The sequence below is a fragment of the Spea bombifrons genome, chromosome 9 (assembly GCF_027358695.1).
Source record: "Spea bombifrons isolate aSpeBom1 chromosome 9, aSpeBom1.2.pri, whole genome shotgun sequence".
Taxonomy (NCBI): Eukaryota; Metazoa; Chordata; class Amphibia; order Anura; family Pelobatidae; genus Spea; species Spea bombifrons.
Genome location: NC_071095.1, coordinates 19,190,360 through 19,213,903, shown reverse-complemented (window position 1 = coordinate 19,213,903; position 23,544 = coordinate 19,190,360). Strand labels below are relative to the sequence as shown.

At 41.4% G+C, this 23,544-nt stretch overlaps 1 protein-coding gene across 4 annotated transcripts in view; it reads right to left on the bottom strand.

The window, feature by feature from the left end:
* RALGAPA1 (Ral GTPase activating protein catalytic subunit alpha 1) overlaps nucleotides 1-23,544 on the bottom strand; it is a 54,631-nt gene that overhangs the window by 20,220 nt on the left and 10,867 nt on the right. For 2 of the 4 annotated variants that reach the window (XM_053475646.1, XM_053475647.1), the window contains exons 8-32: nucleotides 23,108-23,246; nucleotides 22,699-22,907; nucleotides 21,412-21,642; nucleotides 21,033-21,230; nucleotides 20,523-20,651; nucleotides 20,273-20,421; nucleotides 19,371-19,500; nucleotides 18,727-18,964; nucleotides 18,435-18,596; nucleotides 13,576-14,880; nucleotides 10,762-10,883; nucleotides 10,111-10,327; nucleotides 9,071-9,244; nucleotides 8,724-8,861; nucleotides 8,318-8,511; nucleotides 8,138-8,236; nucleotides 7,585-7,740; nucleotides 6,697-6,825; nucleotides 6,094-6,219; nucleotides 5,951-6,009; nucleotides 5,759-5,867; nucleotides 5,371-5,481; nucleotides 4,738-4,806; nucleotides 4,422-4,556; nucleotides 2,951-3,134 (exon numbers count right to left, since the gene is read on the bottom strand). In XM_053475646.1, the coding sequence (XP_053331621.1) occupies nucleotides 2,951-3,134; nucleotides 4,422-4,556; nucleotides 4,738-4,806; nucleotides 5,371-5,481; nucleotides 5,759-5,867; nucleotides 5,951-6,009; nucleotides 6,094-6,219; nucleotides 6,697-6,825; nucleotides 7,585-7,740; nucleotides 8,138-8,236; nucleotides 8,318-8,511; nucleotides 8,724-8,861; nucleotides 9,071-9,244; nucleotides 10,111-10,327; nucleotides 10,762-10,883; nucleotides 13,576-14,880; nucleotides 18,435-18,596; nucleotides 18,727-18,964; nucleotides 19,371-19,500; nucleotides 20,273-20,421; nucleotides 20,523-20,651; nucleotides 21,033-21,230; nucleotides 21,412-21,642; nucleotides 22,699-22,907; nucleotides 23,108-23,246 (4,912 nt within the window). Of the gene's footprint in view, nucleotides 1-2,950; nucleotides 3,135-4,421; nucleotides 4,557-4,737; nucleotides 4,807-5,370; nucleotides 5,482-5,758; nucleotides 5,868-5,950; nucleotides 6,010-6,093; nucleotides 6,220-6,696; nucleotides 6,826-7,584; nucleotides 7,741-8,137; nucleotides 8,237-8,317; nucleotides 8,512-8,723; nucleotides 8,862-9,070; nucleotides 9,245-10,110; nucleotides 10,328-10,761; nucleotides 10,884-13,575; nucleotides 14,881-17,087; nucleotides 17,229-18,434; nucleotides 18,597-18,726; nucleotides 18,965-19,370; nucleotides 19,501-20,272; nucleotides 20,422-20,522; nucleotides 20,652-21,032; nucleotides 21,231-21,411; nucleotides 21,643-22,698; nucleotides 22,908-23,107; nucleotides 23,247-23,544 lie in introns of all 4 variants that reach the window. The other 2 variants (XM_053475649.1, XM_053475648.1) reach the window with 2 other exon arrangements.

Here is a 23,544-nt window from a genome sequence, read left to right as displayed (position 1 = left end):
GCTTTGGGAAAATGACCACGTATAACGGCGCCTATGGAGATGCTTGGATATCACTATATTAAAGAAGAACATTAAACCGTTTCCATACCTTAAACACGTAAAAGCAGGATAAAGCACATTGCGTCGTCAACATAGTTCACATCCTTGCGATACCGCTGATCATACCGAAAACCCGGGACTAACAAAAAGCACTTAACTTATAGAACGTATAATTCTGTGCAACGTTAAACCGGCAGAAAATCATACATAAACTTATATATCGAAAGATGGAAAAGAGGGAGACTCGCGGCAAAAATTATTTACAGAGAGGCGCAAGGGAAACGCTATCTCGGAGATATATCTTTGATGATGCAGCTTTCTGCAGCTCCTATTCACTTAATAGAAACCTATTCAGACCCGGCTATTCAGTTTTAAACAAACACTCACGCATTCTGCTGCAAACCCAGTAATTACAGCTCATTACGGCCCACTGAGAGGCTCCACAGCCGCAGAAAGCCCGCTGTCCGTCCTGCTGGAAAAGAATACGCATGAAACTAATTGTTACAAGAGTCCCAAATGCTAGCCTCGGATAATAGCGAAAGGTGAAAATGTAATTACGTGAGAATAGATCCAGCCTGGCCTACGGATGAGTAGATTGCGCTAATAAGGACAGTCATCATTTAACAGAGAAAAAAAAATAAATTTCCACATCCGTCTTATCTGCCAAATAAACACTATACTTCTATTCGTATTAAAGGCAAATTAGAATGATTTCTTTTTTTTTTGCGCTTCTATTGTGACAGCCCCTTCATATCACGAGTACCAAAGCAGACTGAAGTCAAACGTTCATTGTGCGTCATGTTTAGCCGCCACGTCCGGCTGGCCATGAAGCCGTCCAAAACACATATGGCAGACAGTGAGCTTGGCTGTACCTATATACTAAGGTATTAGAGGAAACCCAAGTAATGAAGCCCGTCTTCTACACAATGTTTGGCCATGCGCCATCCCTAGTGACTCAACAGGGCCATGCGCCATCCCTAGAGACTCAACAGGGCCATGCGCCATCCCTAGAGACTCAACAGGGCCATGCGCCATCCCTAGAGACTCAACAGGGCCATGCGCCATCCCTAGAGACTCAACAGGGCCATGCGCCATCCCTAGAGACTCAACAGGGCCATGCGCCATCCCTAGTGACTCAACAGGGCCATGCGCCATCCCTAGAGACTCAACAGGGCCATGCGCCATCCCTAGAGACTCAACAGGGCCATGCGCCTAGATGGAGATGCACAACAATACAACCAGTGGATGTTTTAAGTGCCTACTGGGCATCTACGGCAAGAATAAGATATAGTTTGGGAAGTAAACATTTACTCCAACAAAAGAAGCGTCACCACTCAGTACCAGTCGTTAGTGGCTTTGTGATAAAGCAATAACATACATTTGTGACTGATTAGGGTGCTACTCAGTCGAAAAATATTTAAGAGCAGAGACCTTTAATTCCTTTAATCTCAAATCTTCATACAAAAAAGCCTTGATGGGAATATAATTATGGTTTGATGGCAAGAGCATTAAAAAGGCAACGCCGTGAAACCCCCCCCCAACATAAGTACTCAGCCTCTTATAACAAGTAAAACTTTAAACTAGTTAAAAAAAAAAAAAATATATGAAGTAATGATGACCACAATAAATCTTAACGCATTCAATAAATAAGAAAATACATCTAGTAGCTTACGTTCTTTTCTTATAGATATTAAAAATCCAGGAAATGAAGCTGCAGACTAAACAAGGCTAAATCCCACGGATGAATTGAGAACCATATGGAGGTTTCAATCTATTTGCTGATCCAAGAAATGAAATGATTTGTGTATGACATCCCACTGAGAAACCTTCAACTGGTGCCACGGCTGTTAATAGAATTGCTGTTTTTACCATTAGGGAACCTGGCTTGAAGCCCTCCTCTATTTTTTGGTGTGAAAAATCCTAAATTATGGACAGAAAAGTTTCTTTTGGCACTCGATATTTTTTACTGGCACCGGTGAAGAAAAAGGGGACTGTGGGCTTAAGAGGCAGAACGGGCCAACCTAGTTTGTCTAAAAAGAAAAATGTCATTTAGAATTTATTAACGAAGAGGGATTGTACACAGAAAAAGAAGCTTGGCTTTGGAAGGAAAGGGGGTACACCAACCAAGGAAATGGGGTACCAATGAAGGAAGTGTAGTTCTTTACTTTTCCCAAAAAGGATATTCCACAAAAGATACATACCAGGCAAGCCTTGCTTTAGTAAGAAAAATGTTAGCGTAGGTTATACCAGAGCCAGACTGGAGATGAAGCGGCCAGTGGTCTTAAAGTGACGACGCAAGTACCTTTTAGCACAAAGTACTTTATGAAGCCTCACGCTCTTTGCCTGCACCTGTCTACTCAGAGGACTACTTGGCTTTCCAGTTTGAGGTTATAAGAATTTCAAGATTAAGGCCTTTTTGGACGCGTGCCAAGTGATCACGGGCTTAGTCTAGAAGACCACTTCAAGCCACGTAAATAATCCCAATAGTGGCAGCTTTGTAAATAAACTTTAAAAAAAAAACAAAAAACAAAAAAAAAAAACACGTCCCTTACGAGCAAAAAAAATCATATTTCTTAAAATAAAAGCACAATGTTTTTGTGGTTCTACGTTTCAATTATGGTTTTGAACGCACCAACGCATGTACTTTAAGACTTTTCACAACTGATTTTAACTTCTACCTACAAAAGTCTCTCCACGGGAACTGTATTCCCATTTTATTTTTTTTTTATTTTTTTTTTTATTACCATGACACCATTTCCCAATACTGAGAGAAAGCTGAGAATAAAGAAAATTTGGAAGCCAAGGGGCAAACCTTGGGCGCCAGCCTGGGAGTTAAACGGGGTTTTGTAGACACGTCCCTTGACCAATAACCCAGACAATAAAACCAAATGCAAAAATATTTGGTACGTACCCTCAGTAACCGGTTGTAGTTTGGTGGAACGCTCTGAATCCGGGGAATGCAGCGGTTCTGGTTCCTTCAAGCATTCCAGTTGCATGAAGGGATCGTAGTCTTCGGATGCCAGATCAGAAAGACTCATAGGGAAGTACCTTGGATTGTTGAAATGTTGGGAGCCATAGACACAGTTGTGAAGGACCTAGTGTATGGAAGGACGGAATATGGGGTTATAAAAGCAAGTGACCCCAAGAACTGTTACTGTATCCAACTACCATGAGCTAGAAACCGTGATCCACCAACAGAGAAGTCTTTTTATTCATAGCAAAAATGGAACACAGAGCTCTCTGAACTAAGTCTGCATTTAATGCCATCTTAAAACACCCAAGTTTTATTTACTTATTCTTTAACTCACCTGCCCGCAAACATACAAAGGCTGCCTGAACCATCGTCATCAGATTAAAAATAGGACAGATACATCATAATGGGGAGCAATAAACTAGCAGGGTCAATTATCCCTTTTCCTGTGGGGTTTGGATACATATTACTATGATTTTAATCTGTAAATATAGCTCCATAGGTAAATCTACTGTATTGATGTGAAAAATGTAGTGTTTTGGGAAAGTAACAGACATAAGCATTTATCATAGTGGGTCACGCTTATCAATACATTTCATTTTTTCTAAAATACAACTACAGGTTTAGGTGCTATAATTTGTTCTTTTCCAAGTAATTGAGACAGGTGCTTTGTCTTTGCGGTATATTTTAACACCTAACCAAATCTTCCATTTCCACTTAGCACTGCAAATTCATCTGACTTCACGCAGTGCTTATTAGCACCACGTCATCAAAAAAAAAAATATATATAAAAAAAAAAAAAGAGGTATCCTTCGATAATCACTTTTTCAAATGCTGCAGCTTATCAGTTACACTCTATTATTATTTTTAAATAAAAAGCACCGTGGGGATTATGCGAATAGAGCAATTCTGGTGCAAAGCGGTAGAAGTGGAGCAATTAGCAGGAAAATTCCATTACCTTCCGCACACCGACAACGTCGATGTCTATGCAATGATATCACAGGGATAAATACACGAGAAACACTTTAATAAAAACATAAATATCTGTTAAAAATCCAGTAGCACCACCACACGTTAGAGGTCTTGTTTTGCTGATCACTCCATAGACATTCATGGTGAGGAACAGAAAAAAAAAACAAAAACAAAATACACAAATAAAATAAAATAAAAAATAAATAAAAAAAACCTGTGTTGAAACATACTGGCAATGCAGTGTGCGAATTATGAGACAAAGAAAATGCTTTGATACATGTGATTATGACATCATAAGGCAGAATGGCACAAGTAGTTATGTGCCAGATGGTAAAAGAGCACGGGGACTACACTATAAAAGTTTCACACACTTTTACACAAGCTAATGTGGTAGGCAGTTACCAAGAAAACCTCAAAACAAGCTGGTTTTATTTCCTACCTTGTATGCACAGTTTAAGACGGAGTTTTCTCTGCCTTGGTTTTCTGTCCCAGCGTGGCGCATTGGTTTCAGTAACACGGGAAGGGGCAGTGCCATCATCCAGTCCAACAAGGAGAGCAGCAGGGATACCACCAGCTGTAAGAAAGCAGAAGTGCAGAGGACCCGTGAGCTATACGTTACCATATGTGTTGGAGCTCACAGATAAACGTGTAGGACAACCCCAGAGAAAAGACAGTGTCTCCTTACAACCTATGCAAACGGGCCCATGAGACAAGCACCCAATACTGAATACCCCCCAAAATTCTCAACCCCCTACCCGTTTATCTTGCTCATAAGATGAAGCCTCGGCAGTTGGGAGCAGGTACGTCACGGTGGCTAGCAAGATCTGGAAAGAAATTTGTACTTGTTAAACGACAGCAGAAGAGTGTCTCAAAAGATACAGAACCCAGTAAAAATGACATTATGAAACTGTATGCATTTACTACAAAAGATAGTTTCTACTTTAAAAGGGACAAAAAAAAAAAAAAAAAAAAAAAAAAAAAAAAAAAAAACAGTATTCAAAAGGAAAATGACCTATGTTCCTCGAGCAGGACCATGCATCGTTCATATAGCTAGGTTTATATTTCAGATGAATAGTTCATGACATACTCCTATACTAGGAGAGATTACGTGTTAATGGTGTTTTAAGGATAATCCTCGCCTGGCTGCTATTGCAATACAGTTATACTAAGCGGGTAATACTTAAGATGTTGTTGGGTCTATGAAACTGGGACTGGTAATCATAGCAATAGACCACTCCTGTCGTATCTAGTAGTTAAACGTCTCGCTGAGTAACTTATTGCGCGTTATGATGGCAGCAATCACACTGGAGAGTCATCTTTAATTACAGTTTTAATAAACACCTTCTTTTCACGTAATGAAGGCGCAGACACCGTGACATGCCGCCTACCTCTATGATCTTCAACGGAAAGTCTGCCTGGTAGATCTGCAGTTCGTTAACGTAGTTAACAAGAACATTCAAGACGCTGCAGGCCACCTGGGCCACCACTTTATTGGGAAACTGAAATGAAGAAACATATCGTCAGTAACCGATACATCCGCGGTCGGTGGCTAAACCATTACCAGCTTTTTGTTTGGTGCTCCAAGAGTCGCCATCACAAAAGGGGAAAACTACTTTCAAGGGGAAGGCCAGCATCTGCATTAGTTTGGCTAATGGTTGATTGAGGTGGCAAGCGAATAGTGTTGGCGATTCTGACGCTAGGTCTAAAGCCACAACTCTCGATATCACATCTCTATGGACCGATAAGTTCGAGTGGACGCTATGCTTGAGTTCTTACCTTTAGAGACACGCAGATGACATTTAGGGCTTCCTTGATCTGTGGGTGGTGGGTTTGGTTAACAAGCTCTTCGCACATCCAGATTCCTAAACTACAAAGTGCTACACACCTGCAAAAAATAAATGTCATTAAACATCTAATCCTCAACAGGAACCACAAAGTATTGTAAAGTGTTGTTGTTTTTTGGTTTACCTCGCAGGTCCGGATGGTTCTTCCCTAGCAGAACGTAACACAGTTTTGATGATAAGTTCCTAAATGTAAAGGGTAAGTAGGGTTATAGCAACACGTAGGGAAGACAGACAGCATTGTTGCTCGTTTTAAGAGTAAAAGCTGACCTTGACGTCTGTGAACTGCGACATTACGATGTCAGAGCTGCTGGGGTGCAGAGCTGGGAGCTCCTCGTAGAGGTTTGGAAAGCAGACGAGAGATCCCAGGAGAACTTGGGCTTCTACACGAGGAGCCTGTCACCAAGAATGAGAAAACCGGGTTGTGTTCTTTACCAAGAAATGCTTTAACTATTGTCTTTTCTGACAAAAGGGGTGACTTCAGCTCAGCCACACCAAGAAAATATACGCCATTTCCCTCCCCTTGAACTAGAATAACCTGTATGACCTGGACTATTAGATTTACTTTCATGTTACGGTTGCGGACATTTTAACCTATTGATATAATTCAGCAAGAGCTAACCGTTATGCCGTAAAGAGGAAGCCTGCCATCTTAACAGGGCTACAAATAGGCAGCAATAGGGCACCTACTGTATTTTAGGAAATTTATAAAATTATATTTATATATACACACGGCTGTGATAATGGACTTTCTGGCTGTAGGATCACAAATACAGAAGTACCTTTGTGGCCCAACCGATCTAATCCCAATTTGACCATTGGGTCCTAAACATTCCACTACAACAGCGGAATTCCAGGTTCAGACAACCTTACATTGAGAGACGGCGAGGCAGCAACTCTCCCGGCTGCTACAATAAAGTCCATGATCAGAAGGGTCGCCCCTGGGAGCCCCAAGGAGAAAAACTGTGGCGAACAGTGTTTGATGATGGTGTTCACGATGTCCTGTAACGATAAAACATGCAGTAACTGACTAAGAAAACCATCTATTTTACACTATAAGAGGTAAGCATAAGAGTTCCCGTTGCAATGGAACACTAAAATAAGAACGATGGCGGCTATAGTACTAACATTAGTTCTACATCCCTAATCAATATCTTTCAGGAACGATGCTGTGTTTGAAGGGTCCATTCTTGCTTTTGTGGGTTAATACAGCACACAATTAAAGTAGCTTGCTTGCATTTTGATTATTGAGAAAATAAAGTATAAACTTGACGTTTAGCAAGGCAGAACCACCAGAAGATAAAATTCCACTTTCTAATTCTCGGACTGCCAGCAGTCACATCTAACAGTGCACACACAATTAAAGCTGCATGCGCTCACAGGAGGGTTCCACGTTCAAAATCCTAGATTTCTACGCTTTGAAAGAATAATAAATGTTACCCATAATGTAAGGGATGTCTAGGTTTACACAAGAATAATTTGAAGATGCCAGACTGCATAGAAATGCATAGTGGTTTGTATCACAGTGCTGGGCAAACGAACGTAAATGCGTAGTTCATCTTCTTAGGGTCACACCACAAATGTATCAAACGCTCTTGCATGTTGTATTGCGTATGATACATCCATTGTGGAGGGCACTGCACGCTCCCCCAATGTCCTGCCCTAGGACCATGGAGAGCTGCTATGTACGTAGGCACATTACTAGAATCATGTTGTTCCAAAGACACAAAGGACACCCATAATAATAATAATAAATAATACCTGGTCTGTGTGAAGCAGTCCACAGTGCATTATATTAAAGAAATGTGTTAAGAAGTCCCGGTTCGGCGACACATCTTGCCTCCGCTTCATGATCTTACAGATCAGTTTGTAAGCATGGAGCTTCCCCTGCTTGTACTTGTCTGGCAGCATCGTGGCCTAAAAGGTGTATTCACATTCTCAAACAAACACTATAAAAACCTGCAGTTCGAAATGCGACAATGATAAAATATTAAAAGCATATCGAACCCCCCTTAAACGACATGATGGCACATGAGTAATCAAGTAGCAGGGCTTAGGACTTCTGCGGGGATGGCCGCTGCTAAACAGCTGCAAATGGAGCAGTTACTTCACCCAAAATGATTAAGGACTGCTCCTTTAAAGGTCTATCTAGATTCCTGTTTAGAATCCCAGTAACATTTCTTACTAGATGGGCCGAGGGGGTCTGATCTGCTGTCAAACTCTGATTCTATAAACAGAGAAATAGGCTGTACCGTCGCTTCACGCCTACAGATATACAAGCGCTACTTCATTTGAACACGAGACCTAGACGTACCTTAAAGAGCCAGGGAGTAAGAATCCTAAGAGGTGGAATGAGCACGGGAGGTGGTGGAGAAGACTGATTATCCAGAGATATCCCCAAATTGTCTCGTATCTGCGGAAGGCATCAAACATATCTCAAACCCATAAGCCTTTTTTATTTCATTGATCATATCTTTAATAAAGCAAAGAGTACCTTTGCCAAGTTCTGCCACAGCTCACAGAGATAATCAAAGACTTGAGCGTGGATCTCTGGGTTTGCGATGTTATTGACATCTCCCAAAATTCCAAGCATTCGTCTCCACATGACCGTTGAAACATCTGCGTGCCATCCGGTGAGAGTCCCGCCAGCCATGACGCTGCAGCTTTCCAATGGGAAATCACAGAGCTCTGGTCAAAAGAAAAAATTTACGGCGGTTGGACTTAATCATTTTATGGACTTTGCATCTTAATTATTGTGCCGTTAAACTATAGGTTTACACAGCAGGGAATAATCACTCAAATTATTTCTGATTGATTAGGAACCTTTATGGAACTTTTCTCAAGTCCTGAAATCAGAGCGAGAACAAGTTATCAGTTGGGTTCGGTAAGATGCCATTTACCAAGATCATCCGGTGTTTGGAGGACTGAATGTTGAAGCTTTTCCGGAAGCTCTCCTTGATCGGCGCTCAGAGCAGCAGGAGACGGGGTCTGAGACCGCGAGCCATGAGCGGATATGGCAGGAGAAGCGTTTTCAGAACCTGAAGAGGAGAGAAACAATGTTTGGAGAAGTGGTAAGTCCTAAGTCCATTTACCTTTACGATCTATCTACATATACACACATACATTGCATAACAACCATAATTCTTTACAATACAAGGGCTTCCCAACACTATGAGCAACTATTGATAAGCATGGGGCCTGATGTGCACTTATGAAAACAATGAGCCCGAGATTTAATTCTCAATACCTGCAACAAGCAACGATTCTGCACACAGGGCCTGCTGGTTAAGACTGCTATTTTCAGAGTCGATGTGGAGCGTTGTAAGACTTACAACTTCAGGCTCGTCGGTACTAAGATGAACGGACCCGGCATCTGCCTCCAGGGAGATGGGGACGGTGGATTCACCCCCGAACGGGAAACCTGCCAGAGCAAAAGCCAGAAGTAGCAGTCATCGTAGACTCAAACGTCACATTCACGCCATAAACACACAATATAAAAAAACTGCCGAAATGAAACAGCAGATCAGTCTTAAGACGCCATGAAAACTCCACCGCTACAATTACCACCCAACGTAGCTTGGAGACCCTCGTAGTCCATGCGAGTGGAAATTAACTTGTTGTTGAGCACCATCTAGTGATGGAAAGTTGCAGAACAATTCACTTTAATGCCAGCCCTAGATCGCAGAAGACACGTAAAAGACACAAAAAGGGCCAGCGGTGGTCAAATAAAGATGACCATACAGACAAAGCAGGCATATGTGCTGCTGGATTTTCAAATGATCAAACAATTCATTATGATTTTCAATCAGGCTTACTTTTTAGAGGCCAACATCACAAAGTAGTGATGTTTGCCTGATTTTCCTTGGCTACGTGTATTATCAGAACATATTTAGACTGTAAAAAAAGCAAACAGATCAGTAAGCCATTGGCAAAATTTTAATGTTTAGCTGTGGTTCACAGGCAGGCCTGGAAATCTCCAGTTGGGGTTTTAAATAAGTCTTTCAAGAAGGATGATGGATGATGTCATCGCGGGAGCATGATGAAGTCACAAAGATCAAAACAAGGTTCTAAACAACTGGTAGGGTGTGTTTCTGATGAAGTAATAATGGAATGATGTCATAAAGATCAAAACAAGATTCTTTTTTATTTGGTTCTCTTCATTTAGTTACCTTGTAAAGGATGACAATTCATACTTTTACTTAGTACATATAGGTACACACACACACACACACACACCATACACACACACAAATATATTTTTTTATCCAGTACTAGTAGCAAACTTACCTTCAAATTTCCGTCCGTCGCACTGGAAAGCGTTAAATGAATCCGAATGACTGTCCGAACTGAGAAGGTCACTGCTGGCCGCGCTGGCCGGTGATGTCCACTCAGAAGGAACCCCGGGGTCATCTGCTGGACGCATCTGGCCCTGCTTGTTAAGGGCATCAGGCAAATCTTTTGGAACTTCTAGACTGCCAGGGCTGCTACCTCTACGGGTTAGACTCTAGGGGGGAAAGAAACGTCTTACTGTCTACGTATAAAAACAGCTCTAAGAATATGAGGTCTCTGCACTCTCCAAGCCGTACACATTGAGTTCTTTTCAGACAATTTTTATCTGGCAAGTACAGAAGACTTGCCATAAATACGTGATGGGGAAACAATTATTAAACTTTCATGTTTTACCAAACTTTAAATATAGAAAGTCTTATTCACTCTTTATTGGGTAAAATATACGCAGCAACCTTAAAGTCTGAATAGAATATGGGAACATTTAAAAACCAAAGTTACGGAAATGCCAAAAACTGTTTTATCAACGATTTGGGGCAAAGAAGCCTTATATATTCAGCCTTTGGTTGCCTTTTTATAACGCATTTCAGACCCCGAGATTACCAAGATTAGGTATATTATTAGATATATTGAGGAAGAGAAAAATCTTACCGGAGCCGCCCCAGACCGCAGTCTTTCGGCTATGAATTCGTCCAAAAGATCAGGGATGTTGGAGCTAGAACTGACTTCTTCGTTTAGGTCACTAGGTTGCGTACCTAAATCTTCTTTGTTGGCTAAAGAAAAAAACAAACAAGGATGTCAAATGCTTTGTGTTTTAATAGACTTTTAAAGAAAGGAAAAAAAAAATAATATAAAAAAAAAAATATATAAGGAACGGTTATGGGGGGGGGGCATGCAGTTAGAAGGGGACTTCACCACCACTGTTGAAGCGATAGTGTTTGGGATTAGTAAATGCTGAAACTCTCCATACTATGTTAATATCAAAGCTGTAGTTAGTTGAATTTAGGTGAAATCCAAAGCGGGGCATTTTAATATTAAGATTAATGTGGGAGGTTTAATATCCATGGTGAAGTTTTCAAAACATTTTGATATCTTAAAAATTAAATAAACCCCCCCCCTTATATTTAACTTTTTACTTTGAAATTAATCTTTACACGTTTATATTCTACTTCAGCACTCCCCATCTTGTACATAGAATCGTACGTATCGCGTCCACAAAACATATGGCTGTGCTTTACATGCCAAGGAGACGCCAAACGTTATCCCCACAACGTCCCGGTAGGAGAGGAGGACAGACATCTAAAAAGGAAAGTTAACGGCCATTATGACGACACCTTATCGCAGCTTCGTGGGCTACTATGAATCCACCACAAACTAATACGACCAGAGACTCAACCCCCATTAAAAGAGGGTATTCTGTTATTTGTTAATTACGAGCCTTAATACTTGATCAATACAAGCAAATACTACCAAGACAGAAAGAACATGAATCAATTATCTTTAATGAAAATGAGCAGTAGTCCTGAAAATGTAAAAAATCTGCTAGGGGTAGTTAGCCATGGCTGTCATGTTTATGAAGACCCATGTGCACTCGGAGGCTTCTTCACAAGACCCGTGGCTTGGTACAGGTTGTCAGAGTCGGTCTTTATGGTTCATCACCATTGCAACGGCGACACCTTCAGGATCACACCAAGTGTGGCCCATTGGGACGGCAAAACCATATACAGGTTCACGAGAAGAGATCATGGAACCTTGACCTTCACAGGCTACATAAAGTGCATCAACGTTGAACGTGTATATAAAAAGGGACTTGGCAAGACATAGAAGTCTAAGAAACTACACAATGCATACGACATGTTTTCAACAGCTTAGAGTTGTATTTGCAAATAATCTCAGAGACAGCAAATAAGGCCACTCTCAAACTTTCCTCCATAACAGCGTTCCCCTCGTTTCCAAGAAACTCATCAACTCGAGACGTCCTCCTACTATTTAACAACTCCTGGGTTCTAAATCAACAATCTGGGCCCCAACACCCTTTAGATTGGAGCCTTGCCAGTAGAACCCTCATTCTGTAGATATCTGCCGGCAGAGCCATTCGGACCCTATCTCCAGACGTAGCCTCGGACCTTAAATCTATCCTTGGGACGTTCATATGAGTATCCCACGCATTTTAAAAAAACTCACTGTATTAGCCTCTACCACTCCTGCTGGGAGGCTACTGCACTTTCTACAAAATCCACACACGGCGGTGAATGACTTTTACGGTGCATTCTGATGGCAGCCTAAACATCTTTTTAGTTGGCGAATTTGAAAGCTGTAGAAGAAAAGACTTACTTTACGTTCTGCTAGGTAACACTTCCCAGGTGCCAGCGACAAGCCAACAGGAGAGAACACAGAAAGCAAACGCTACAAACACAACCAGGGACGTCAAGTTCAGACGAGACATCGTTACGCACGGACAGACAGATCTCTCAGAAACCCTTCTGTGTTAAGGCGTTACGCGTTTTTGGGGCAGGTTAAGGTCTATACCATCTACGGAGAACAATCGGATAAGATTGCTATACGGTTTGCTGGGGTTGTATCTTCATGATTTTAATGGGCTCTGTCTAGAAGTGGAACTGGGGCACTTGGGTTTTCGGTCTCTTTTGCCGAGGCGATATTTTGGCAGAGATTAATGTAAATTTGTTTTTGGTGGCAGAACCAATGTATGGAAGCAGGTTTAGGAAACTGACCAGTCCGCCATGTTTCCAAACACTAAAGGATCAATTCATATGCCAACGAGCCCGTTGTGGTGTGTGTGTTAGTATGTGGAATTGATGCGTCAGAACATGCATTTAACGTGTACAGGGGTGCATTGAACATGCCGAGTGTGTACGCTATATCTGTGTGATGACATTGGGACTTCGTGTACACGGTTAAAAAGCCTGCGTTAAAGACACACACAAAAAACTAATTCAACGACAAACGCTGGACAGATGTCACGGTAGACAAAGATGCCAAGCATCGCATTTCACAATTGATTTCACGGGTGTGAACAAAGATACTTCATCCCTCCATTTAGAGCGAGGTCACAAGCCTACAAAATTAAATATATTCATTCAAAAAGGAATGAGGGCAATACTGAACAACCAAGCAAACTGATTGATCTCGGGCCAAGACACGGTCGCCGGGACATTGCACTCACCTTAGGGAGAGGGGTATTAGTATAGAAAGCAGAGCTGCTGGAAAGGTAAGGGGGGGGGGTAACTTTCAGAGAGGATACACATCAGCCACAAGGAAGCCGCATGCAAAGATCCCAGAGAGGGTGTCAAGGAGGAATAGGTGAGGGATAAGCAGCAAGGCCTCCCCCATAGAAGCTTCCGATTGCTGGCAGCTGGGTTTGTTTTTTCGGTTGCAATACAAAGCCAAACAGGTGCTGGGTCTCTGCGTGCGCCCTGGGAACACATCCAGAGCCGGGGGTCTCACCTGCTGCCTTCCTTCCAAAATAGCCCAAAACATGACCGTACAGGTCCCTCAGAGGAGCCTCGGCTGCCATCCTTTGCTGCTTCTGCACGGACACGCTGGCCTTAGGTTTTGAGAGAGCATGGACAACAGTTTTATATACGCCGCCTAACGAGGCATGAGAAGACGCTCTCTCCTGACTACTAGATCTCGGCCGTGTGCGGCCGCACTCCTTCTGCAATGGAGAGGGCGCGAAAGTCACCGCGTGATCGCTGCCCGGTTGGCCGACTCCCGACGCTATCCTAACTGCACCAATGGCTGCGTATGCGGTCGACTTCCCTGGATCTACCGCCATGGAGGAGCTAGAGCTCAAGCCGCTTATTTTCCGCAACCTGGCCCTCCAAGGGGCATCTTTGTTCTCCGCGGAGTTGCAGAAAAGTACGGCTTCGGTAGCTGGGCGGAAAGTGACCTGCACGCTGCTGCGTTTCCGCCGCATGGCTTTGGCCTTGTGCGTTACCGACTCGCACAAATTCTTTATGGTGGGTCCGTGCTCGCTGCCTGGAGACTGTTGGGAAGTTCCCCAGTCAGAAGCTCCATCTTCCTCCTCTGCATATTGTCTACATAGCACTCTCTTTCGTTCTCCTTGATCCAGACCTCCTTTATCGCTTTCAGCCGCTTCCTCGTCAGCTTGAATTCTCACATGGACATCCCTTGTTTTGCCTCCCTTTCTCAGCCCCCCAGCTCTTTTAGTTGTGCACCCCTCTCCCCCTACACCGTTATCATTGTATTCGGAAGACATTGTGTTAACGTGCCCGTCTGAGTTAAGTTCTACTCTACAAGACGTTTCTACCCGCTCAGGACGCTCATCCTTGCATTCACTCTGGCCAGATCTCACCTTGCTTTTCTCCTCGCCTCCTCCTAGCATTTCTTGTTCCTTCAGATACTCTCGCAAACGAGGCAAGAGATCTGAACCCTCTAATTCCTCGTACCAGCCCTGTTCCATTGCTGCATCTGCTAATCCAGCTGAGCCAGCTAACTGACAAAGATGGTCATAAATGCTGCCGTCGACTTGGGTTAGGGAGGTTTCCTGGCATTGCGTGTTAGGACATTGGGGTTCCGAAGCCTGAGGGGAAGGATGATCTGGAACGGGCACCGCACCTTTGGCTTTTTCGGATGAGAACGTGCCCAGGATATCAGAGGTGCTGCTGCTGCGCGGTAAAGCCGGGGTCTCCTCGTTGACTGCTCCAAACGTCTCGCTGGGGGTCTCCTCGCTCTGCGAATAGTGCCTTACACGGGGAGTGCGCGGAAGCGCAGGGGTGTCGTCCATATCTGCTGGCCAAGAAAGAAAACACGTGAAAACAGAAACAAAAGGTTGTTTTATTATGTTTTTTTGTGAAAAAGACAGGTCAAACAAGCCATACCTATTTTAAGGATAACGTGCAAAAAAATTAAGATGTTGGGCCTAAGCCTTGTAGCTGTGTAGAAAGAAGGGATGTTCTCAGGAATTAGAAAAATGTTTTCAAGTGACTAGTCACATCACAAAGCGAATAAAACTCAAGTGATCTGCTGCTATCCAAAGGAAAGAAGGAGTCCCTATTTGCTCAGTTTAAGAGAAATTATCACCATTTTAATACAACTGCTACAGAAGACGCTCCTTAAACAGCCAACGGGCAATAAGAAGTTTCTGTAACAAATTGTTTCTATTTTTGTAGTTAACACAACATAAAAACACTCAGTAAAGAGAAGCAAAGTTATATTAGATAACATACACTATCGTTCAAAAGTTTGGGGTCAGTTAGTAGTCGTTTTTGAAAGAAAATTAACACGAAATGGATCAGAAACCCAGAGTAGGGGTTGATGTTGTAAATGTCTATCGTAGCTGGAAACGGCTGATTTTTAATGGAACGGTAGTGTATATCCAAAATTTGGGACATAATTGAGTTATGCTGCAGTGATATGTGCTTGTGATAATCCCCATTTAACAGTATTCTCACTTATTTTGAATGCGCACAGGCTTCTCTATACACAGGGAGGTACGCTCGTCATGTAAGAACACGCCAAAGGGACATGGTTAATAACCAGGGATAGAAGGCTTTGTAATTAGCAGTATGCATAGGTTTATACAAAACCATCCACATGCATATGGCAGGCAGGAGGGGTCAAACCAAAAGAAAACGCAATACTTTTGCTCAAGTTATAAGTAACCTAAACAGGGCGAGTCTGCGGGCATCAAGCATGGGAAATAATGTCTACATCGCTATAGAAGACGCGTGTGGCTTGCTGTAAAAGAAACGCTTAGTTGGGTTGGTCCTTCGTCACATCACATGCAAATGAATCTCAAATACTGTAGGTTATTTGTATCATCGTCATGATTACAAAACCCGGGTTCTATTGATCGATACCAATGCAGGTATATTTTAATATAATAAATAACAACCAGGCATATTTATAAAGACAGCTTACTACATAGTACTTGCATAGAGGAATTTGGATATAAAGTGGTAAGAGTGGTGTCAGAACCTTGTGTTTCAGACAGTTCAGGCAAAAATTCCAATTTTGGCACAAGGGTTGATTATATACAGCCCCACGGTAAATCCATGCCACTTTCATAGTATGAGGAGTTCATGGCCACGCCACATATATACGAGACAGACGTGGGTACACGCAGAACAGATGTGCTGACTTGAGTAAATGTCATTGTCTTATTTTGTGGCCAACAAACCCAATGACAAGTTACTTTAAGCAAGAGGTAAGAAGTCGGAGAGGGTAAAATGGACTTGGTTAGAACACGGTGACCGGCGTTTCATCCTATATTATAAGCTACCTCAACAAGAACAGATTAATCTCATTGTACAGCAAGCTTTAAAAAAAAAGAAATAAAAAAAAATTGGGGGTTATTAAATTTTGCATTTATAGCGACAGAGGGTTAGTCAATTTAACCTAAATGTTAAAAATTAATAACTTACAGACATTTACAACAGGTATTCTCAAACCTTTTACGTAATTTACCATTTTACTTTTAAATCAATATATTTTATATGGCCAAAAAATGTTTCATGAATATTCTATTTTATTCCTAACATACATTAAATGAACGGTCAAATTGAGAATTGAAAAAATTCCATTCACTTAATGTATGTTTGAAATTAAATAGAATTTTCAAAATTTTATTGTGGCTTGGCTAATAGCTAATAGATAGATATATATATATATATATATATATATATATATATATATATATATATATATATATATATATATATATATATATATATATATATATACAAAAAAAAACAAAAAGAAAAAAAAACACCTCTGCTTCTGAGACTGAACTAATTTTAGCTTTCCCAAAGTAGCCATAAATAAGTTTGAGAATTCCTGAATTTAAGCAGTTTTGTCGTAGACAGACGACGTGCAGAGAAGTAAATTCTGCTACCCCTCCCGATCAGCAAGCACCCGGCAAAGATAAAAACCGTTCTCTGTACATTAGAAGGGCTGCGGACAGCGAAATGGGAACGCAGACAGAGTGCCACTACCTGACAGCTCGTCGGAAAGCAGAGTGAGAACAATATCAGGCAGAAGGGGTTTGGAGGGATGGATCAGGACAGGTGCACTTTTAGCGCTGCGGATAGAGGCGGATGGCAGGGCACTGTCCCCAATGGATCGGCTCCTCATGGCTTTAAAAAAAAGAATAAAGACAGAGAAAAAGGGGAGAAGGAGAGAGATCGGGAAGAAAAGGGGACCGGAAAGAAAAGTGACCAATGAGAGAGCTGCAAAAAACACAGAAAGCAGGTAGAAACGACTAAAAATACTAATAACGATCATTTAAGAAGAAAAAAAATGGGGAAGCAGAAGAAAAAAAAATTGGGTGGATTTGTGCTTCTTATTAGAGGCACTCAAAATAAGATAAGGGAACTAATAAAAACAAAGGAGAAAGGACAAATGCGACAATAAAACAGACAAAACAGAACACATACAGTAATAACTACAATTATGCACAAAAGACACATAGAAGCAGAGAGTATCCACCTAATTCTAATAGTACAGAGAGAAGCGAGGAAAGTGAAGTGATCGTTAAATCAGGACGACGATTTAACAAGACACAGCTGGGAAATTTTGAGGGGGATTAGAACAAAATACGCCGTTGCGACTTTTGCGCAGTGATTGCATTTGTGTAAGAAAACACTCGGTTAATCATCGCTTCAATAAAACTAAGATTGGAAACCTCGGATTTAAATTCCGTGTAATGAAACGGCAACCGCTCAGAGACAAACTTTCATAGCAACTGAATTTTTTTTTTTTTTTTATGATTTTGATAACCTGAAAGTAGACAAAAAAAACCCAGATGACTTTATAAATGTAATGTTTTCTGTCCACAAGCGTTTAAAAAAAGGCAGTGATCAGCAGGGTGTGAAATTTGTAATATGCCTAAAATATAAAAGTGTCAGCATAGCTGGCAATGGGACGGGCAGAGAAGATTTACATTTAAGGATCTACATATTAAATGAACAGCGAATGTTTTTGTCCCATACAACCCGATAGCAATGTGATTTTTTTTGTAACCGGATATAACACAACCAACCGAGTATCTGGAAGGCAAAGGGAAGCTAAAATGGTTTTTCTATGTAACCACTGATTTATAACAATATATTAGAACCATCACCGAGGACATGCATTATTAATTAGGGTTTTGTCCCTTTCAGGATCGAAAGGAATTTAGAATATTGTAGATTAAACTTCATTCGAAATTTACTGGAATAGGGATCTGTTGTGACCTTACTATATAACAGAGCAGTTTACTGCAATTCATCATGACTGTTCATTTGAATTATTTAAACAAAAAACACAATGCAGTTTACCAGTAAAACGTGTCTGTAACATACCAATGGTTTTCTGGCGCACAATGCTCCGGGCTTTCTCGGTGCCAGGAGACCCTGTGGTGGTGGCGCTGCGTTGGCGCATCGGAGCTTGCCCAGGTTGCTCTCTGCTCCATCCTCGGGAGAATGACTTGTCTACAGATACCTTCTGGAAATCAGGTCCAGACCCTGCACACAGAACCAGATCACATAACAAGAATTAAGGACTTGCAATACCTCAACTGTGCAGTCTCATGAACTGCTCTACACAGAATGCCCATAGTTATCTGCACTTTCTAAAACAATTTATGGGTTAGACCTTTGCCCTTGTGTTTCTTCTGTTTTTGCTCGCTCAGCTTGTCCAAAGGCAACTCGTTCAAATCAAGGTGGTAGACATTTTTGGCCAAAACTTTAGTGAGAGTTTCCATGGTGTGGGCCCACTCTGTGGCCTGTTCTTCCCAGTAGGTCAACGAGGACATCACTGCCAGTAAGTCATCCCACAGCTCCCGAGAAACACTAACATGTAGACTTGACTTGATCCAGGCCACAATCAGCGTCTGAACAATTGAGGACAAAAAATAAATAGTCTAAATAAATAAAGACGTTCTCCAAAACAAACTACGTATTTATCACAACTTCTCTTCGACTTCTGTACCGTTACACTTTTTAGGAGTTTAGTTTTGTATATTGCTCATTTAAACGTTATTGTTAATTTTGTATCCCCCACCTACTATAATAGAATAAAGGAATCCCAAAATTTAAGTATTTGCTCCTAAAAAAGGCAGCCCTGGGGAGAACTTTAAGATTATACGTCTGTGCCTACTACGGCACAAGGGATGAATGTTGCACCTTCCGGCGTTGCTTATGACTGAGCAGTAACAATTAGACCAGGGGGCATACAAAAAAAATGTATCTTCATTCTCTTGCTCATCTTGAATTACCACCTAGAATAAAAAAACATACCTGAAACAAGGGTCCTGCCAGGCGTCCAGCTAATATCTGATTCTTTCTCCCTTGGTATTGCGCTAGAACCTGTGATGGTATCTTCAGCACAGACTCTGTGACCCGTAACATGACAAGCAACAGCTGCATCCTGCGGAGACGGCCAAGCGATATTAGGGGACCAAGAAAAGTCTGAATACGAGTGCTTTAAAACAGAGACAATTTAAAAAGTCTTTGTAGGATAGGCTGAGTTGTCATACCTTTAGGGTAACCAAATCCATGAATTAAAGCCGTCTATATTGGACATGTTTTGTTGAAACCTTAACCTCATGATAGCTGAAGTTAGTGGCAGTTTTTGGCACAACCACCATTATGTAACTACTTCCCTGAACAGAGTTTTACTCCATTCTTTTCAACCCAAGTTTAAGAATGATGACTGACCCAATCCAGAAGAACCAGTAACATTAGAATAGGCGTGAGATAACGGAGATGGATAATCATGGAGACAGCAGAAAGACACCTGTCTTTCTCCACGGTACACGCTTTTTTGTTTTATATTTTAAGACATACTTTGAGTTGTTTACATATTAAGACACATAACGTTTTAATAAAGAACCGTAAAACGCAGGATTTCTGAAAAGTGACTAAGTCACTGAAAGCTTTTCAAGCAACAAATTAAATGCAAAGTGAAAGTCATGCACTAACCTTGACTTCTTAGTCACATGCAGACATTGATTAGCCCTGGCAACTAGCACTGTAATTATGGCAGCGAGAAAACATCTATTAACCATAATAGCGATTCATTATCTTAGCCTAGAAATATTAGCAAGGAATGGGTATTGCATTTAAAAGTTATATATAAAATATGCACAGGTTGGTATTTTTAGGTGAATATTTTAAATGCGTATGAAAAATGGAATTACCAGGTCTTCTTATCCATGGAGACTTGCACCACCATGTAACGATAAATATTCAAAACCCTTTTGCACATATCCGTATGTTCGTTCAACAGAATTTTGTTCTCATTGGCTGGTTCAAGCAAGATTATGCTTGCTGCATTTACAATAAAGACCTGTTTCAAGAAATGTTTATTTTTTTTAAAAAAGTTAGTAATTCGGGCTTTTCGATGCAGTTAAAATGTCGGAATGGATAAAGCTGGGCTTACGCCTTTACCTGATAAATTGCCTGGGACCCTGCCCGGACTTCTTTTTCAGCAGCCTCTGTTTCCGAAAGCTTTTTAGTGGCTTCCTTTTTGGTCCAGCTGGGGGTCCGTATGTGTCCAGTAGGGACAGATACGTTCTCCTGCAGTAAACAAAAAAAAGATACGAACGTTGATAAAAAACAAACAGTAAGTTTTAGGAAGGAATCAACAAGCTTACAGTTAAAATAATTAAAAGGCACATCCCTTTAATATATGTGATATATTGCAAAATATCTGCTGACATCGTAACTGGCATGATACTAGTAACATAACACCATTAATTTAAGAGAAAATAAGATGTACTGAATTTCACATGCCATTTCATGGACCAAAGCGATTCAGTCTCCTAACAAGATCCTTTCAGACAATGCCTCCAAGTACAAATACAAAGTCTATAAGGCACTGAAATGCTGACAATGCAGCGTGGAAAAAATAACGAAGTCTACAAAAACGAGTTAACATTTGGTTAAAACAAATCTTACATCTTCTCTGTCTTTTCCCTTTTCCAAGTTGCCATTAGACTCTTCCAGACGCTCGACGCACACCTCGCCATCATCCGAATGGACAGCGTCTTCCGACTCTTGCATGAACAACGGCTTCTCTTTTTGTTTAATCCATTGTTCGAATACTTTTAAGACCTTGCGCATGGCAGCAGCCTCACAGACTGGTAGCAGGAAAGCCTAGCCAGAAAAAAAAAAATAAAAATCAATAACTGTAATAGTGCATTCACGGCGTAGAGGAACACAACGTCCAAAGCCCCAATCCCGCATGAAACCAAAGATTATTCTGACATCACCATTGTGCAGCATTAACGAAGTGATGTAATGCTGACTATACAAATAGTAATGGGAACATACTCACCTGACGAAAGATTTCAATGAGAAAGTTGACGTTTCTGCGCTTGCTTGAGAAGAACCTGCGAATGATCTCGTAGTCTGTAACGTGCTCCTCGGCGATGCTGCAGAGACTGGACACGCTGGGTTCACGCTCGGTAAGGGTGCTGGTGTTGGAATGGGACTGTTCTGGTTCTTGCGTCCGCTCCGTGCTCTCGCTTCTACTTTCTTCCTGGGCAGCAAAGTTGGCAGCAGCTCTCTGTAGAGCAAGATAAGAAATAAAATATTCAGAATTAAGACAATTGGCTTTTACAAAAATTTTATATATAAAGAAACCTATATTCTTTAAAACTACTACTAATTTTCATTTGTCGATTGGCGCCATGGTCTTTGAGTTTAGTTTAAATGTCTTTTCAATGGAAACCGAGATCTGTGTCTCAGAGTGCCAGGGGCCACCAGTATCCCAAACTCCCCCCTCTCCTCAGTTAAGAAAGATTACTTAACTGGGAGCGATCATCGCACACTCACCCTTTTGGGTTTCTAACGCACATTTAGCGCGTAAAAGTGTAGATTTTGGGAAAAGTGACAGATCCGCGTTATGTATCCCAGTATACAATCTTGCCATTGTAAAGTTACCCTCAAGTACAGACACAATAAACCCATTGTACCTGGAAACACGTCTCCACCGCACTAATACAAACACTTAATGAGCTTTACAAACATGCAGTTTACATCCAATGCCAAACCAAAAAGGATTATTTTAATTTTTGGTACTGCAGATCAAAGAACGAGATTTCAACATCTTAATTATACTGACGATGACATTCTTTCATCACCAGCGTAGATACTTAATCTGTATTAACCTAGTCCGCTCAGTTGTTTGGGTATCTTTAAGACTCTTTCCGTCCTTTATAGGAGGAAGCAGATCCACGGACAGGGTCTCCAGCAGATTCTTATGGAGTGGATATTAAAAATCCGAGATGAAATGGCCAAGAATCTAATGGTAGCGACTATGAACCTATGAAGGTGAAACCAAAATATCAAGACTGGGGATGGCGATTGTTTGTTCATCATAGTAATAATATAGAGCTGCTCTTAGGATATTGCTATGATGGACACCAGGACCGTTAATAAAGTGTCCCTCTTCCAAGAACAGAATGTCTGCTTGGGAACCCAAATCCATCTTCCCCAGAATTTTGAATGGGATATTGTATGAATAAGAAAAAGCAACACACAGCCTTTGGACTGGTGGTGACCCAGTTGCTGTCATAAAAGGGTATTCTAGTTAGTCAGGTTTAGCATCCATTAACAATACCTGTATGTTCTTTGGCACATTCTCCCCTTCGGTCCCAGGAATGTGAGTACCGGAGTGGGGCTTGGGCTCGAGCCAAAAGGACACCAGCCACTTAATGACGATCACCCGGGCATTGAGAAAGGGCTCTTTGGTGCAATAATGAGCCTCGTTGCTCTCTGCATCTCTCCGGATGAGCACGTAGTGAGGTTTTGGTCTCATCTGTGGGATTTCTGTGACATAATTATACAAATATTAGAAAAATATACATAATTACAATAATGCAACCAGATACCGATGCTCACACATACTACTGATTAACACCATCTATAATATACATATATCCAATTTGACTTGGCAGGACATTTTCTTTCTACCCCATGTTCTTAAATCTGGTTATCTCTACTGCAAGCATGCGTAACTATGGGCTTACCGAGGGCAGGGTTGTATAGGCTGCTTTCTCTGCTCATCGCAGGGAAAATATAAGGCATGTAATATTTCTTAAAGTTAGAAAACAAGAAGGCAAAGCCATTTTCTTCTTTCGCCTTGTTGCGCCATTCCAAACTTCGGACCTGTGCAAGTACAAAAGCGTGGGAAAAATCGAACGTTATAACTCAATTGATCATTTCTGAAAATTAGCAGGCATGCGGTAGGAAAGGCAGCTTAAACAATCATTACTAAACACTTTTGCCAGTATTTGCACATGCATGAGGCTGTAAAAGAATAAATCCCTGCTTACGTACGGTGTTCACTTCTATAGCTTTGTATCTGCATGCAGTTAATGCTATATGCCCCTTGGTAGACCTCGGTCTGTCGAGCTGTCGCTGAATTAGAATTTTGGCTTATTTTCTGCTTTCCATAGTCTGTAGG